General features: G+C 46.3%; 1 protein-coding gene across 5 annotated transcripts in view; it reads right to left on the reverse strand.

Moving 5' to 3' along the window:
* Positions 1 to 234: 234 nt before the first annotated feature.
* PRPSAP2 (phosphoribosyl pyrophosphate synthetase associated protein 2) overlaps positions 235 to 15666 on the reverse strand; it is a 32262-nt gene continuing 16830 nt past the window's right edge. For all 5 annotated transcript variants that reach the window (XM_035130549.3, XM_088657075.1, XM_035130551.3 and 2 more), the window contains 6 exons: positions 13541 to 13656; positions 13043 to 13098; positions 11365 to 11513; positions 9500 to 9570; positions 4198 to 4344; positions 235 to 1366 (listed from right to left, as the gene is read on the reverse strand). In XM_035130549.3, the coding sequence (XP_034986440.2) occupies positions 1208 to 1366; positions 4198 to 4344; positions 9500 to 9570; positions 11365 to 11513; positions 13043 to 13098; positions 13541 to 13656 (698 nt within the window). In that variant the 3' untranslated portion in view covers positions 235 to 1207. The remainder of the gene's footprint in view (positions 1367 to 4197; positions 4345 to 9499; positions 9571 to 11364; positions 11514 to 13042; positions 13099 to 13540; positions 13657 to 15666) is intronic.

The following is a 15666-nucleotide window of genomic DNA, read 5'->3' on the forward strand; positions in this document are numbered from 1 at the left end:
CAGCATTTTAGGAGGTGTGGGAATGGAAGTTTGCAAGCAAGGCTAAAAAGATTCCAAAAAGGTGAGATAAAGCCCACTGCTGCCCTTTTGCAAGGTGGGAAAAGCCTTGCAAAAACGTCGAAACAAGCTTTTTTGGAGAGGGGGAGACTGAAGGAACGCTGGAAGCTACTGGCACGCACATATTGTTCCGCTGATAAAAAGTGCAAACCGCCAAACAAATATTTCCTAAGAAGCTCACACAAAAACAAAGTCATTTATTCTTCTCATTGCAGAAAATAAATACCAGTGCATACTCCATATGCTTTTCCTATAAAAGCACTTCTACAAAAAATGTCACTGAACTGCGTACAATAGTACAACTTTTTTTTTTTTTGGCTTGTCAGATGCAGTAGCTTTTTTAAAAAAGAAAAAGAAAAGGATAAAAAGAATTGTATGTAATTAACCCTTCAAAGCACTTGCAAGCAAGCTGATTTGGAGAGGAAAGGAATGTGAACAGTAGGAGTCGTGACCCTTCTCTCCAAGATTGTGTGTGTGTGTGTGTGCATTTGTACCCTTAGAGCTCCATCTCCCAGGAAGTTCTCCTGCGTGAACCTCATTGAAATGACCAGGAGACTGAACATGCTGTTGTTCCGGCCCACGATTGCCATTTCCTTGTCCTCTGACTCCCACAGGGCACAAGGCTACATTTTTCGCTTACAGGCAGACGAGGCTCAGGATAACCTGTTCTATGGGAACAGGCCCTGCGGGTCTCTCACCAGGAGAATCCCACGCCTGGGGAATCATTGCCCAGGGAGAAAGGGCTTCTCTTTCAAAACAACGCAGCTGGGCCCCCGGTCACCCAAACCCTCAAGAGACCCAGGGTGCTCTCCTGCACACACCCCAATGCATTTCAAGGAGGCTCAAGAACTTCTCAAAAAGGACAGTGTCCTTAACCAACGGTGCAGCTAAACCTAACAGACTAGATTTTTGTTCTCTCTTTTTTTGGTAAAAGTCTTTTTGCAAAAAAAGGGGGGGGTGAGTTCTGGAAATTTTATCTACTAAATTTAAACCATGGGGAAGGAAAGCAACTAAACAAAGTAGGTTCCACTGAAGGACGAAGTTTAAGCCACGATGCTTCACAGCTCGGTTTTCTGTGCAGATGTCCAGTTTGGCCCCTGAAAATATTTTCCCCCCTTCTCCTCCTCCTTCAAGCCTTCCAAGGAACCAGTCAGTCATCCAGGCCTATATTCCTGAAAAGGTACGACATGGACTCCCCGTTGTGGATTCTGCGGATGGCCTCCGAAAGGATCATGCTGATGTCCACAGTCTTAATTTTGGGGCACTGGAGCTTTTGGATCTCGTGAGGAATTGTGTTGGTGACCACAACCTGGGAAGAGAGGCAAAGAGAGTGAGGGGGGAGGTTGGAAATTAAGAAGGTGGCAAGAAGAGCTGCAGCCACAAACACCTCGGGATCACTTCTAAACAAAGCTGCAAATGAGAGGATGGTACATCTTCCTTGTAGCTTGTTGCTGCAAGGAGATATATAGGTACCGCTGTGGCAGGAAGATAAACAGCGTTTCTATGTGCTCTGGCTTCTGTCATGATTTTCTGTTGCACCAGAAGCGGTTTAGTCCTGATGGCCACATGACCCAGAAAGCTGTCTGTGGACAAACGCCGGCTCCCTCGGCCTGAAAGCGAGATGAGCACCGCAACCCCTTAGTTGCCTTTGACTGGACTTAACTGTCCAGGGGTCCTTGACCTTTTTAGTACTGAATTTAAAACTGGAAACAGGGAAGTTTGCAGCTGATCCCATTTTGCTTTGTGTTGAGGGTCAATCCAATCCAATCCAATCTTTATTATGGTCATAGACCAGCATACGTCCAGTCATTTAAAATGATGAGGCCAGAGGAACATTGCCCAGCTGTGAGTGTGAAGGCCACTCCCTGCAAGGACCTTTCCACTTGGCCTAAGGGGCTGGGCCCACACTCACCACCCCTGCTGAAGAGGCTCCTCATGAGGCCGGAGGAACATCACCCAGCTATTGTTCTATTGATTTATTGATAAAATATGCTGTAAACCACTTTGAGATTTTTTATTAAACATATAAAGCGGTGTAGAAATTTTAAAAATAAATAAATAAAATCTGCAAAACATTTTGGAAAGCTAAAAATTATTAAAACAGGAGGTATATATAAAATACTACAGTGGAACCTCTGTTTATGAACACCTCGGTTTATGAATTTTCGGTTTACAAACGCCGCGGACCCATCTGGAACGGATTAATTCACTTTCCATTACTTTCAATGGGAAAGTTCGCTTCAGTTTATGAACGTTTCAGTTTATGAACAGACTTCCGGAACCAATTACACCCATGCTTCGGGTTAAGTACGCTTCAGGTTGAGTACTCCGTGGACCCGTCTGGAACGGATTAATCCACTTTCCATTACTTTCAATGGGAAAGTTCGCTTCAGTTTATGAACGCTTCAGTTTATGAACAGACTTCCGAAACCAATTGTGTTCATAAACCGAGGTACCACTGTATAAGAATTGTGTTGGAGGTAAGGAAGGAAGAGAAGTGGCCAGAGAGACCATGTGAGATGCTGAATAGACTTGGAACAGGGTGACCTGTGTTCAAATCCCTACTCAGACACTGTAACCTCACAGCAGCCACACTCAGCCAGACCTACGTCTTGGGGATCTTGTAGGACTTAACAGCTTCCTTCTGATCTGGGCAGCCCATCAGGCTCCCTGGCCCATCTAGTCCAGCATCCTGTTCTCAGAGTGGCCAACCAGATGCCCATGGCAAACCCGCAAGGAGGATCCGAGCACAAGAGCATCTCTTCCTCCTGTGGCTTCCAGCAGCTGGTACTTGGAAGCACTGCTGCCACTTGGCTGTGGAGGCAGAGGGCAGCAATCCTGGCTACAAGCCACAATACCCCTTATCCTCCAGGAATTTGCCTTAATACTCTTTTGAAGTCATCCAAGATGGGAGCTGCCACTGCTTCTTCCTGCGGCAGCACGTTCCAAAGGTTAACTATGCGCTGACCTTTAAGGGCATGATGCAAGTATCAGTCTGAACAGGGGAGCAGCTGCTGAATCAGCAGTCGGGGCCTAAATCACACACACTTCCAGGCAGGTCTGTGTAGCCACGGATTGTGCTAGCTATAGAACACCTGAAGGCCCAGCAAGGAACAGCATCATGGCTGGAGGAGGGTGTAAATGTAAAGGGAACCCAGACCATTAGGTCCAGTCGTGACTGACTCTGGGGTTGCGACGCTCATCTCGCGTTATTGGCCAAGGGAGCTGGCGTACAGCTTCCAGGTCATGTGGCCAGCATGACAAAGCTGCTTCTGGCAAATCAGAGCAGCGCACGGAAACACCATTGAGCTTCCCGCTTGGAGCGGTACCTATGTATCTACTTGCACTTTGATGTGCTTTCGAACTGCTAGGTTGGCAGGAGCTGGGACCGAGCAACGGGAGCTCACCCCGTTGCGGGGATTCGAACCGCTGACCTTCTGATCAGCAAGCCCTAGGAGGAGGGTGAGGGAATGCTTATTTAGACTGTTTCAAAAAACTGGGTTTTTTAGGTCTCTGGAAAAAAAGACTGATGGCTTTTGCTAGACCCCGATTCCGTTTATTTTCAGTAGATTCTCCAACCTTTCCGTTGTTCTTATTATTACTTATTAAATGTGCATACAGCCCTTCATCCGTAGACCTCAGGGCGGCTCACAATAATCTGTAGATCTCGGCTGGTTCTATCAGTATACTTTTATTGGTGGTTTTTAAGTTGCCTTGATGCTGCTTTTTTTTGCTCTCTCTGTGTGTAAACTGGCTTTAAAATGCTAAATCCTGCCATTTTTAGATGGGGACAAAAATGCCCCCACCCCCTCCAATTCACCACCTCATTTGCGCGAGGCAAATGTCGGCAGTTTTTTCTAAGGCCCCAACTTTGGAAGCTCCCCGAGAGATCCTCTCATGCTGTCATTTTGAGCCAGTGGTTTGCAACCAAGAGCTGTTGTCTCAAGTGCCTCATCCCACACTAAACACGAACGCCTCCCACCAACAAAAGAACTGTTCCCAGGAAAAAAAGTGCAGGTAGTTTTAGGAGCTTTGTGGCTACAGACCCTCTCAATCTACGGCTCATCCAGCTTGCAAAAAGTTAGCATCCCCAGGCGCATGCTGCCATTTCGGATAAACGAGCCCATTCTGCTTGCTTACCTCGTCGATTGCAGATTCCTCTATCAACCGGGGGGCATCCGAGGAAAGGAGCCCGTGGGTGGCCATGACAAAAATCTTGTAGGCGCCTCTCTCTTTGAGCGTCTCAGCAGCAGCCAGGAAGCTGTCTACGTCGTCTATTATGTCATCCTGGCCAAGAGGACATGAGAACAGGATTACCAGTGTTGCCTCAACAAGGCCACCTGAGGGAAACGGAACCACCTACAAGCCGCTACTGATTGCCCACCTCTTTGCTAAAGAGAGGAGGGAGGAACCATTTTTTAAGAGCCAGATTTCCTTCTGGGCAATATTCTGGTGGCCACATACCGCTGGTGGGTGGGGCCAGAAGGAAGTGGGTGGGGCATTAAATGCAATTTTTTTTGTCCCCTACCTACAAGCCCTAGGTGTGAGGCAGGGAACACATCACTGATTTATCAGACCACTTGGTTGTAAAAAACAAAACACAAAAAACCCTTAAATGTTTTATGAAAAGATAAAATAGAAGAGGCAAATAGAAGAGGAAGAAATGGAAACAGTGAGAGATTTTACTTTCTTGGGCTCCTTGATCACTGCAGATGGTGACAGCAGTCACGAAATTGAAAGACGTCTGCTTCTTGGGTGAAAAGCAATGACAAACCTGGACAGCATCTTAAAAAGCAGAGACACCACCTTGCCGACAAAGGTCCGTATAATTAAAGCTATGGTTTTCCCAGTAGTGATGTATGGAAGTGAGAGCTGGACCATAAAGAAGGCTGATCGCCGAAGAATTGATGCTTTTGAATTATGGTGCTGGAGGAGACTCTTGAGAGTCCCATGGACTGCTAGAAGATCAAACCTATCCATTCTTAAGGAAATCAGCCCTGAGTGCTCCCTGGAAGGACAGATCGTGAAGCTGAGGCTCCAATACTTTGGCCACCTCATGAGAAGAGAAGAATCCTTGGAAAAGACCTTGATGTTGGGAAAGATTGAGGGCACTAGGAGAAGGGGACGACAGAGGACGAGATGGTTGGACAGTGTTCTCGAAGCTACGAACATGAGTTTGACCAAACTGCGGGAGGCAGTGCAAGACAGGAGTGCCTGGCGTGCTCTGGTCCATGGGGTCACGAAGAGTCAGACACGACTAAACGACTAAACAACAACAACAAAATAATAAAAATTTAAAACATTCAAAAGTTACAGTACTAAAACAGATTAAATTACTTTGGCTTTCTAAATGTTTGGCCAGGCTTGTCTAAACAGGAAAGATTTTAGAAGGCGCCAACAAAGAGTAGAGAAGCTGCCTGCTTGATATCAATAGGCAGGGAGTTCCCAAGTGTAGGTACCGCCACACAAAATGATTTGATTTCTTACCAATGTGAAACAGGTATTATGTGGCACCTGCAGTAGTGCCAATTCCGCAGAATGAAGCAGTGGAGGGGCTACATGTAGGGTTAAGGCGATCTAATAGGTAAACTGGTCCAAAGTTGTTAAGGGCTAGATGTACTAATAGCAACACCACGAACTTTTCTCACATTTGATCACACTTCTGTCCGTCCGTCCAAATGTGCCTCTTAGCATTCCAAACTGCCCATTCAGACTCCTTGCCCTTATTAACTAGCATCACAAATGGAAAATAGCCTTTACAGCTCTGTGGCTCCGGTCTATGCCCTCCTCTGCCATTGTTGCAGGACGCTCTCGCCGGATCCCTTATGAATAGAAAGCTTGCTCATGTGGAATAAATACCCTGCTACTCACCGGTTTTGCCCAATCCACAAGGACTTAAGAGCAGCCTTGTTCAAAGATTTAAATCTCCCAGTAAGGGAGATTGATTGGATATTTAACTTTCAATTTGGGGACAGCTCCACCTGCACCTCTGAAAAGTGGCCTGTTTTGCCTTGAGTGACAATTTTAAGGGGAAAAGTTTGTAGGGGTGATAAGTTTAAACTCTTCAGGGAAGCAAACCCTTATCTGACAAAACACTTGGTTTTAATAATTATTTTAACTGTGGAATGTATTTTATTGTGTTTGAGGTATTTTATCTTTTGTAATGGCTTCGGCAACAAAGAAAGAAAGACTACATTTGTATATTGCAAAGCATTTCCAGCGATAACAACCGCCGGGTCCCAAATGACAAACCACTGTAGACAATTTCTCTAACCAAGCCGGTCACAGCGACACGTAGCGGGGATATATGCATTCCCACAGGCCTGAAGTGTTTTGATTTTGTGAAGCTTAATGAGGTACATAATGGGTTTGCTTTTCACACTTGCAAACGTGATAATGGAAACAGACAGAGAGCTCAGCCTTCCCCAACCTGGCACACTCAATGTATTTTTTAGACTACAACTCCCATCAGCCCCAGCTAGCAAAGCCAATAGTCAGGGATGAAGAGAAGTGTGGTTCAAAACATCTGGAATAACCACACAGGTTATTTATTCCTATCACCAGATACACCCTAATCCCTCCCTATCAGCATCTTAAAAGTCCACCCTTCCTAGGAAGACTTTAAATCCTCCAGCCAACGCACAATCTTTCAACAGCTGTTGTGCTGGAGTATTCCTCAGCCTCTCCATTCCCAGGCGGCAAGGGATATGAAGGTTGCCTCTGTCAGTGAAAGCAGCCATCACTGGAGTTTGTTATCTGATGCAAGAACTGGATGAGCAGCTCAGCTAATAACCACAGGGGTGGAGAATAATCATTAGCCACTTTAATGTTGTTGAAAATGTTTTAACTTTAAACAAACCGGAAGACTGAACAGGAGTAGAAAGATTACCGGTAAGTTAAAAGAAGGGCTTGCTTGCTTGTTAAAAGCAAATACTAGTCTCCTCCCACTACTGGAAGCCTTTTGATCTGAATCAGGAACGCTGATGGAATGGGAATCAATGGCTGGAATTTCAGCTTCCCATTAAAAGCCGGAGAAGCGCTCCCTTTAATTCAGAGCAGGCTGGTGTGCTCACGAGGAGCAGCTCTTCAGTCTCGGCAGCCAAACCTGATAAATGTGACCCAGATTTACCTTGAACCCAATTACCTCCAAGCAGGTGACACAGTAAGGCAAGAGGCCATTTAAAAACTCCAGCACAAAGGCAGCACAGTATTAGCATAGGCTGCCATGAAGCTGAGTGGCACGTTCAGCTTCAGATTGTTGGATTTCCTTTAGAGATGCAGATGCCACAAATCACAGTCATCATGTATTAGTGAAAAGGTAAAGGGACCCCTGACCATTAGGTCCAGTCGTGACCAACTCTGGGGTTGCGGTGCTCATCTCGCATTATTGGCCGAGGGAGCCGGTGTACAGCTTCCAGGTCATGTGGCCAGCATGACTAAGCTGCTTCTGGCGAAACCAGAGCAGCGCACGGAAACGCCGTTTACCTTCCCGCTGTAGCGGTTCCTATTTATCTACTTCCACTTTGACATGCTTTTGAACTGCTAGGTTGGCAGGAGCTGGGACTGAACAACGGGAGCGGGAATTCGAACTGCCGACCTTTTGATCGGCAAGCCCTAGGCATAGAGTATTAGTGTATTAGTGTATTAGTATAAAAAGCTGGGTCCACTTTACCTACGAGCTCGCCTTTCCCTCCCCCTATGTGCCCACTTGACTGCTTCGATCGGCGGAATTGGCCCTACTACAGGTGCCAAACCCTCACAATGTGACTAATAATAAATAATAATAATAATAATAATAATACTGTAATAATAATTATTTATTATTTATATCCCACCCACCTGGCTGGGTTTCCCCAGCTACTTAAGATCACTGCCAATCAAGACCTCGCCCTCCTTAAATTTCTCCCAAAGGGAAAAAGTACACACTAAAAACCTCCATTGGTGGGAGTTTGGGCCATGGACAGAAGCATTAATGGACAGAAGCATTAATATAAGGATTTGGGTCCCCAATTCGCCCTTTAAGAATATATAAGGTCCCTTAGGGTCTTTCTTCATCTGAGTGACCCTGACTGGGAAGGAGGCATCAAAAACCGCAGCCACACCACGTGATTGACACATCCCAGCAGCTGAGAAATGCTCCCCAAAGTATCTGTGAGCCAGCAAGCACGATTGCCTAGAATCGCGTTCCCTACCCCTGGTTTAAGAGAATAAATGGTACGGAAGCTGGGGTTCTCGAGAAGATCTAAGGCTTCCTGGGAATTTAGTGTCTCATGTAATCACTATCAGCTGCTCGATGAGTTACAGCCCTTATCTTGAGGCTGGCATTAGAGTTCCCAAAAACACCCGCCCATTCTTAATTGGCAATATTCTGCAGCTGGGTCCATCCCAGGCTTTCCTCTCCAGACGAGTTCTCCTGCTAACTGAAGGTGCCCGATTTTCAAACTGTGTTGTGTCAGGCCAACCTCAGAGGGGAGTTGAGGTTGGTAGGAAAGGGGTATTGTAACTTTGGCTGGTCAAGTCTTTCTTATTTTCAGTGTGTGTTGGTTCTGTAATTCAAATGTTCCTGAACTTTTACAATCTGTCTTTCTTCTTGGAAATCATATTTCCAGTATCTCCTCTGCTGTCTCTTATTAGTTCAAATAAATCTTGCTGCTATAAAGGGCCAGTGTGGCGTAGTGGTTAGAGTGCTGGACTAGGGCTTGGGAGACCAGGGTTCGAACCCCCACCCAGCTGTGAAAGCTCACTGGGTGACCTTGGGCCAGTCACTCACTTTCAGCCTAACGAGTGAGGGTTGCTGTAAGGATAAAATGGGGAGGGGGAAGATGTTTACGCCACCTTGAGCTCCTTGATGGAAAAGTGGGGTGTAGATGCAAATAATAATAATAATAATAATAATAATAATAATAATAGGTGTGAATTATCATATTCAAATCACAAGAAAGGAGATTCCAACTAAACATCAGGAGGAACTTTCTGACAGTAAGAGCTGTTTGACAGTGGAATGGACTCCTTTGGAAGGTAATGGACTCTCCTTCCTTGGACGTTTTTAAGCAGAGGCTGGATGGCCTTTTGCCATGGTCGCTTTACATGGGGGTTGTTCTAGATGACCTTTGGGATCCCTTCCAACTCTACAATCCTGATTCTAGGTCCGTTTGGGCCACTAAGGCTACAGACACCGAATTCCCCTCCCCTCCTGCTTTTCTACCGGGGGACTGCAGGTGTTGCAGAAACCCCTGGAAGGCAGGTTCCTGAACGTGGCCCCCTGCTGCCTCGTAAGTCAGTATATGGTGGCAGTAATACCGTGGACCAGGTTTTTATTTTTAAATTGATGGGGGGGGGCACAAACACATGCGCATCTTGACAGCATCCTTGCACGTGACGTTCTCAAACACTAAAAGGCAATTCAGAATCTACAGGTTGCTGCAGTAAGGCAGCTACATACCACGATGATGGCTATCCTTCCGCCCACATCTCCGACAACTGTGATGGGAGGTTTCTCTTTTGGAATCAACACTGGTTAAAAGGGGAGAAAGAAAGGAGTCTTATAATGTTGCGGCAGAGCTCCAGCCTTTTAGCATTCCTCTTAGTTATAGGGTGTTATTTCGGTAGATGCTTCCCCCACTCATCATGACTCCGGCAAACCAGGCCAGGTTTCACTTCCTACTGACAGCAGCGACCCCTGCTGGTCACGCCAAAAGCTGTCCTTGCTGACATCAACAACCCCTACAGCTAAACAATTAGGGGAGAGAAAGCGAGAGAGCGCACTGCACAAAAGGCCTTAGCACAAGCCCCATAGAGCAAGTGCCACCCATGATTGTGTATAGCAGGTCCTGTGGTCCTCCACCTATTGGCAGACTCCCAGCACGTAGGGCCTGAAGGCTCAGGGACGAGAGGAGCTGGGAATCCGGCAATACACTATCTGCAAGGCCAGGAGCTCCCTATACGTGGAGCATCTTAAAATGGCTATCACTGTGACAGGCGGGGTATCTGAGGGGGCAGGAAGGGCCCTCCAGTAAGATCTGTCCAATCTGAATGGAGACAGGTGGCTTCCTCGTTGCAGGAAGCCAAGCCACCCACTGTCAAGGACAGAGGGCTGATTTCACCACCATCACCAGCAGCACCAAAATGCAACACAACCAATTTGACCCATAGGAATGAATGACAGATATTCACTAGTATGGGGAAAGGTCACAAGAGATGCTCAGAGGCACAGTGTGGATGGGCTACACCAGGTAAAAGGTAAAGGACCCCTGGGCGGTTAAGTCCAGTCAAAGGCGACTATGGGGTTGCGGCGCTCGTCTCACTTTCAGGCCGAGGGAGCCGGCGTTTGTCCGCAGACAGTTTTCCAGGTCATGTGGCCAGCATGACTAAACCACTTCTGGTGCAATGGGACACCGTGATGAGTGGCAGAATGCACGGAAACACCATTTACCTTCCCGCCACAGTGGTACCTATTTATCTACTTGCACTGGCGTGCTTTCAAAACTGCTAAGTTGGCAGGAGCTGGGACAGAGCAACGGGAGCTCACCCCATTGTGGGGATTCAAACCGCCAGCCTTCTGATCAGCAAGCCCAAGAGGGTCAGTGGTTTAGACCACAGCGCCACCCACGTCCCTCTTTGCTAGTCTAGTGGCACTTGGGAGCCTTGCTTGCTTGTATCTGCTTGCCCTCTGGTCATGCAAGAGGGGGCACTGAGCTTTACTCATACGTTCGTTGCAGTTTTTTCACAGTTTTGAGCAAGAGGATGGGGGGGGGGGCGGAATCAAAAGCACATTTCAACCGGCTGCATTTACAAATGCACCCTGTTTTGTGGCACACCACACTAAGAGATACAAGAGGGCTTGGCATGGATCAAGGATGATGCCAAACGCTGCAAATCATGGTACCATCCAACAACAACAACAACAACAGGGGGCATGAAACAGGCCTAAGTTTTCCATAACCAAAAAGAGAAAGACTTTAAATGCAAAGTCTCGAGCATAACAGGAAAGGGGCAGGGGATTTTCCACCAGAAGTTGCAGCAAACACATGTCTGAACCCTGTAACTCAGGCTACACCCACAGCATTTAAAACACATGGTTCCCCCCAAGGAATCCTGGGAACTGTAGCTTACAACTCCCAACACCCTTAATGATCTACAGTTCCCAAGATTCTTATTTTGCATTTGGGGGGGGGGTTCATGTGCTTAAAATGTATTGTGTGGATATGACTTTTCAAGAGAGGGAGATGCCCACTGCGAGTGCACATCTCCTTTTAAGGACACCCACCCCAACCAGCAGGTGCCCTCCTCTCAAGCGAGGTTACTTACTGGGTATCTCTAAACTAGGGTGAATGGCAGCTGCACTTTTAGCCATCGGGGGCGAATGGCGGCCGTCCACCAGGTCGGACTCTGCATCTTGAGCCTCCCCGTGTATCACCGCGATCCCCAGTCTCAAGCGCTCTGCAAACGACTGAGCCCTGTGGACAAGGGGCAAGGACATTAGAAAATATGTCCGTCCCCAACAGAGAAAAAGCCATACAAGTACAGGGGAAACTCAGAAAATTAGAATATCGTTGAAAAATGCATTTATTTCAGTAATACAACTTAAAAGGTGAAACCAATATATGAGATAGATGCATGACATGCAAAGCAAGATATGTCAAGCCTTTATTTGTTGTAATTGTAATTATTCATTTATTCATCGTTAGGCGGGTCAATTATAAATGGAATGTAATTAATGAAATGTAATAGCGATGTTTATTTTTGTATTATTGTAACTATTTTTTTATTACTGTGGAATTTCCAAAAAGAAAGCATTTGTAAAAATTAATAATAATAATAATAAGTTGCATTATTGAAATAAATGCACTTTTCGACGATATTCCAAATTTCCAAGTTTCACCTGTACAGGAGGGAAGGCAGGCAGCCCTCTCCCAAGGGAGTTAAGTTGACAAAAGACTGTCAGGGCAAGCTGGTGCCGAACTGATCGAGTATAGAGTTTCTCGACCTGGTGTTGACTACAATTCCCATCATCCCTAGCTAGCAGGACCAGTGGTCAGGGATGATGGGAGATGCAGTCCAACAACAGCTTGGGGACCCAAGTTTGAGAAACCACTGATCTGGTTCACTAAAGTGCAAGTAATAAATAAATGCCACCAGGGTTCATGGAATCATCGATTCCCACTGCTACCTTTGCATCCAATGAAGCTGAAAGTTGGAAAGGGCGGACGAAAGAAAACCCTTCTTCACACAGTGCATAGTTAAACTGTGGCGCTTGCTCCCACGGGGGTCAGTGATGGCCACCGACCCAGATGCCTTTAAAAGAGAACTGGACAAATTCATGGAGAGGGCTCTCAGCGGCTACTAGCCGTAACGGCCAAGCTCTGCCTCCACTGTTGGAGGTACTATGCCTGGGAATAACAGCCACCTCTGGTATACCTGGGTGCCTCTGGGAAGAGCACAAATGGGACCTGAGGACAACAGCTCTCTCCTGCTGCCAGGTCTTCAACAACTGGTAACTTAAGAGGCATGGTGCCCGGAACCTGGAGGCTGCATCTAACCACCTTGAATAATAGCTATGGACAAACCTCACCCTCCATGAATTTATCCCATCCCCTCTCAAAGGAGGGAGTCCCCACACCTTGCGGTGAGCTCCATTGGTTTAAGGATGTGCTCTGTGAAATGCTTCCTTTTGTCAGTTCTGATAATCGCCCACCGGTCAGTTTTACTGAAGGACTCCCTCCCCCTCCCCCCCCCAGCAAATATGGCAGCTATTTGTGACTGGCACTCTCTCAAAATTGGAAAAGTGCCCACTGGTCCAGAACAGCTGGTGGCTCCTGCATTAGTTTAATAAGCAGAAATGCAAACAACTTGGTTTGCAGCCAAGACCCGCTTGCCTACCCTTGCAAATTATTACGATATCGACCCCTATCTAGAGTCAAACTTCACATGTTAAAAGAAGATAGTTGGTGCTACACAGTAACATGGTTTTGGACTACCCACCCACCTCTTTGCAGATGCAGGAGATTTGGCAACGATCACAGCATTTCTATAGTCTGGAATCTGTAAAAACAAACATGAAATGGTCTGTGTGTGCCTTTGGTCTGATCTGATTCTTGTGGTGGTGTTAATTTTTTTAACTCCCAACACAGAAGCAAAAACACTGCTTCCCCCTTTCCCCCAACAATTTTTTCCCCTTTAGAGAGTTCGCCCTGCCCAGAGATGACAGGGGTCAGGAACATTTCTGTAGGAGTAAGCAGCAAAATATTGCAAGCCCTAAGATGTATAATGACAATGACAATGGACTGTCAGTTGTAAGTTCATGTTCTTAACCACTTCCCCCCCCCCAAAAAAACCCCTCATTTTTGGTCCTCATCTGGACTGCAGTGACATCAAGAACAAGGCATTGCTCATCTCGCCAGCCTAGTTTAGGATTGGATGGACGGGCCTGTTTTTCAGCACCCAATCCGCCTGGCTTGGAATGAAATGACACGACTTCACTCACCTCTTCTTGAATGTACTGTAGCAAAAATGGAGATGCTCTCAGGTTGTCAACCGGGACATTGAAGAAGCCCTGGATTTCTTTTTGATGCAAATCCATGGTGATGAGGTGAGTCAGACCTTGGGAGGAGACCAAGGGGAGTAGTGCTTTAAGGTCATTTGATGCATGGCAGCTATTAAAAGCTGGTTCCCAAAGCAGCTTTTACTTAGAAAATGCTTATCCCTTACACCCCATAGTAAGTGTGAGACTCTGCACTTTCAGTAGGGAAGGCAGGATATAAATTCAATAAATAATAATACAATAAAATGCCTGCCAAAGAAAATTCTGTCTTGTCTGTGCTCTTATATCCCATCGTTCCTCAAAAGGATTGTCACTCTCAAATTTTATTCTAACAACCCAGCTAAGCTTTGAGGCTGGGTGGGGATTGGAGATCTACATCCACAGGGCCTGGTCAGTTGCAGGATGTTGTGGCGGTCATCCCCACTAGTCCTTCACAGCAGTAAGGGGTGGGGATGGACGGAGCCACTGGATGCAGACAGCTCAGGGCGGTTTTGCTTCATACAGAGTCAGGCCAGCTTCACAGGTGGTTCAGATTCTTTCCACTCACCCCCTCCAAAGACACTGAGGCTGCAGAGGAGGAAGCAGGCCAAGCCGTGCCGCGCTATGGCAGCGACAACACTGCCTGCCAGCTCAGAGAGGAGGAGGAGGAGGAGTTTGGACTTGATATCCCGCCATTCACTCCCCTTAAGGAGTCTCAAAGCGGCTAACAATCTCCTTTCCCTTCTTCCCCCACAGCAAACACTCTGTGAGGTGGGTGGGGCTGAGAGACTTCAGAGAAGTGTGACAAGGTCAAGGTCACCCAGCAGCCGCATGTGGAGGAGCAGGGAAGCAAACCCAGTTCACCAGATTACGAGTCCACCGCTCTTAACCACTACACCACGCTGGCTCCAAAGTGTGAACAAAGCAGGGCCTCTTTAAGTTACTTGCAGCATCTGCAAAGGGAAAGAAGTGCCAATTGGCAGGTGGAGTTTGGATTCAAACTGCAACTGCTCAGCAGCAAAGCTGGGCTTGGTGACAGCGTCAATCAGCTGATTTTACAGCAGGCAATATGGCAGCTCCCAATGGGTAGCTCCCGAGTGCAGCTGATCCCAGTGAGACTTCCCAAGGAATTATCAGAAACTCACTTTAAACTCCCAATTGTTCCTTTGTAACCGTGTCCTTAGCTGCCCCCCCCATATTTAATAAAGAATAACAACTAACTTTCTATGTCTGTTTACATGCGTTTGATGGGAGGGACATTATTGCCTTAGTTTTGATACTGTTTATTACATATTTTGTTTTCTCATTTTGTATTTCTATGTTGTGAACTGTGCTCTTTGGGTGAATGGTAGTAGATAATAATAATAATATTTTAGACTGGCTATTTAATGTGTGTTTTGTTTCACAGTTCGTAACATTTCCTTTGTTCATAGATGCATTTCTTAATTATTATGTATGACCCTTATATAATGCAATTCTCATCAATTTAATATTTTTGGCCCGTTAATTACTACACAGTTGTTTTAATTGTTAGTGCTTTATGAGTATTTCCTTACAGAAAGTGTGCATGCACACGAAAGCTCATACCAAAATAAAAACTTAAGTCTTTAAGGTGCTACTGAAGGAATTTTTTTATTTTGCTTCGACTCAGACCAACACGGCTACCTACCTGTAACTCCTTACAGAAACATCAACTAACTCTGCAAGGGTTTAACAAGGAAAATTAGTACCAAAAGCTAAAAGCAAAAAACCCATTGCTGACCAAGAGTCAAATCAGGACTGCCAGTCTAAGTGGATTCAGATGAAAGTGGGCATGTCTCTCAAGATACGAGAAGAAATTTATTTGCCCCCAAACCCAAGAAAAGTGACAGCATGTGTGAACAGGAGAGAATTTAGGAAATAGAAGGGCCTAGCTGGAGAGCCGTCCAAGTACAGAATTTTGTCCCACGGACCAAGGAAGCTGCCTTATAAAAGAATCAGACAATCTAGCTCAGTATTATCTACATCAGGGTTTCCCAAACTTGGGTCTCCAGCTTTTCTTTTTTGTGGGACTACATTTCTCATCATCCCTGACCCACTGGTCCTACTAG

This window comes from Zootoca vivipara, chromosome 13 (genome assembly GCF_965207765.1).
Source record: "Zootoca vivipara chromosome 13, rZooViv2.hap1.1, whole genome shotgun sequence".
Taxonomy (NCBI): domain Eukaryota; kingdom Metazoa; phylum Chordata; class Lepidosauria; order Squamata; family Lacertidae; genus Zootoca; species Zootoca vivipara.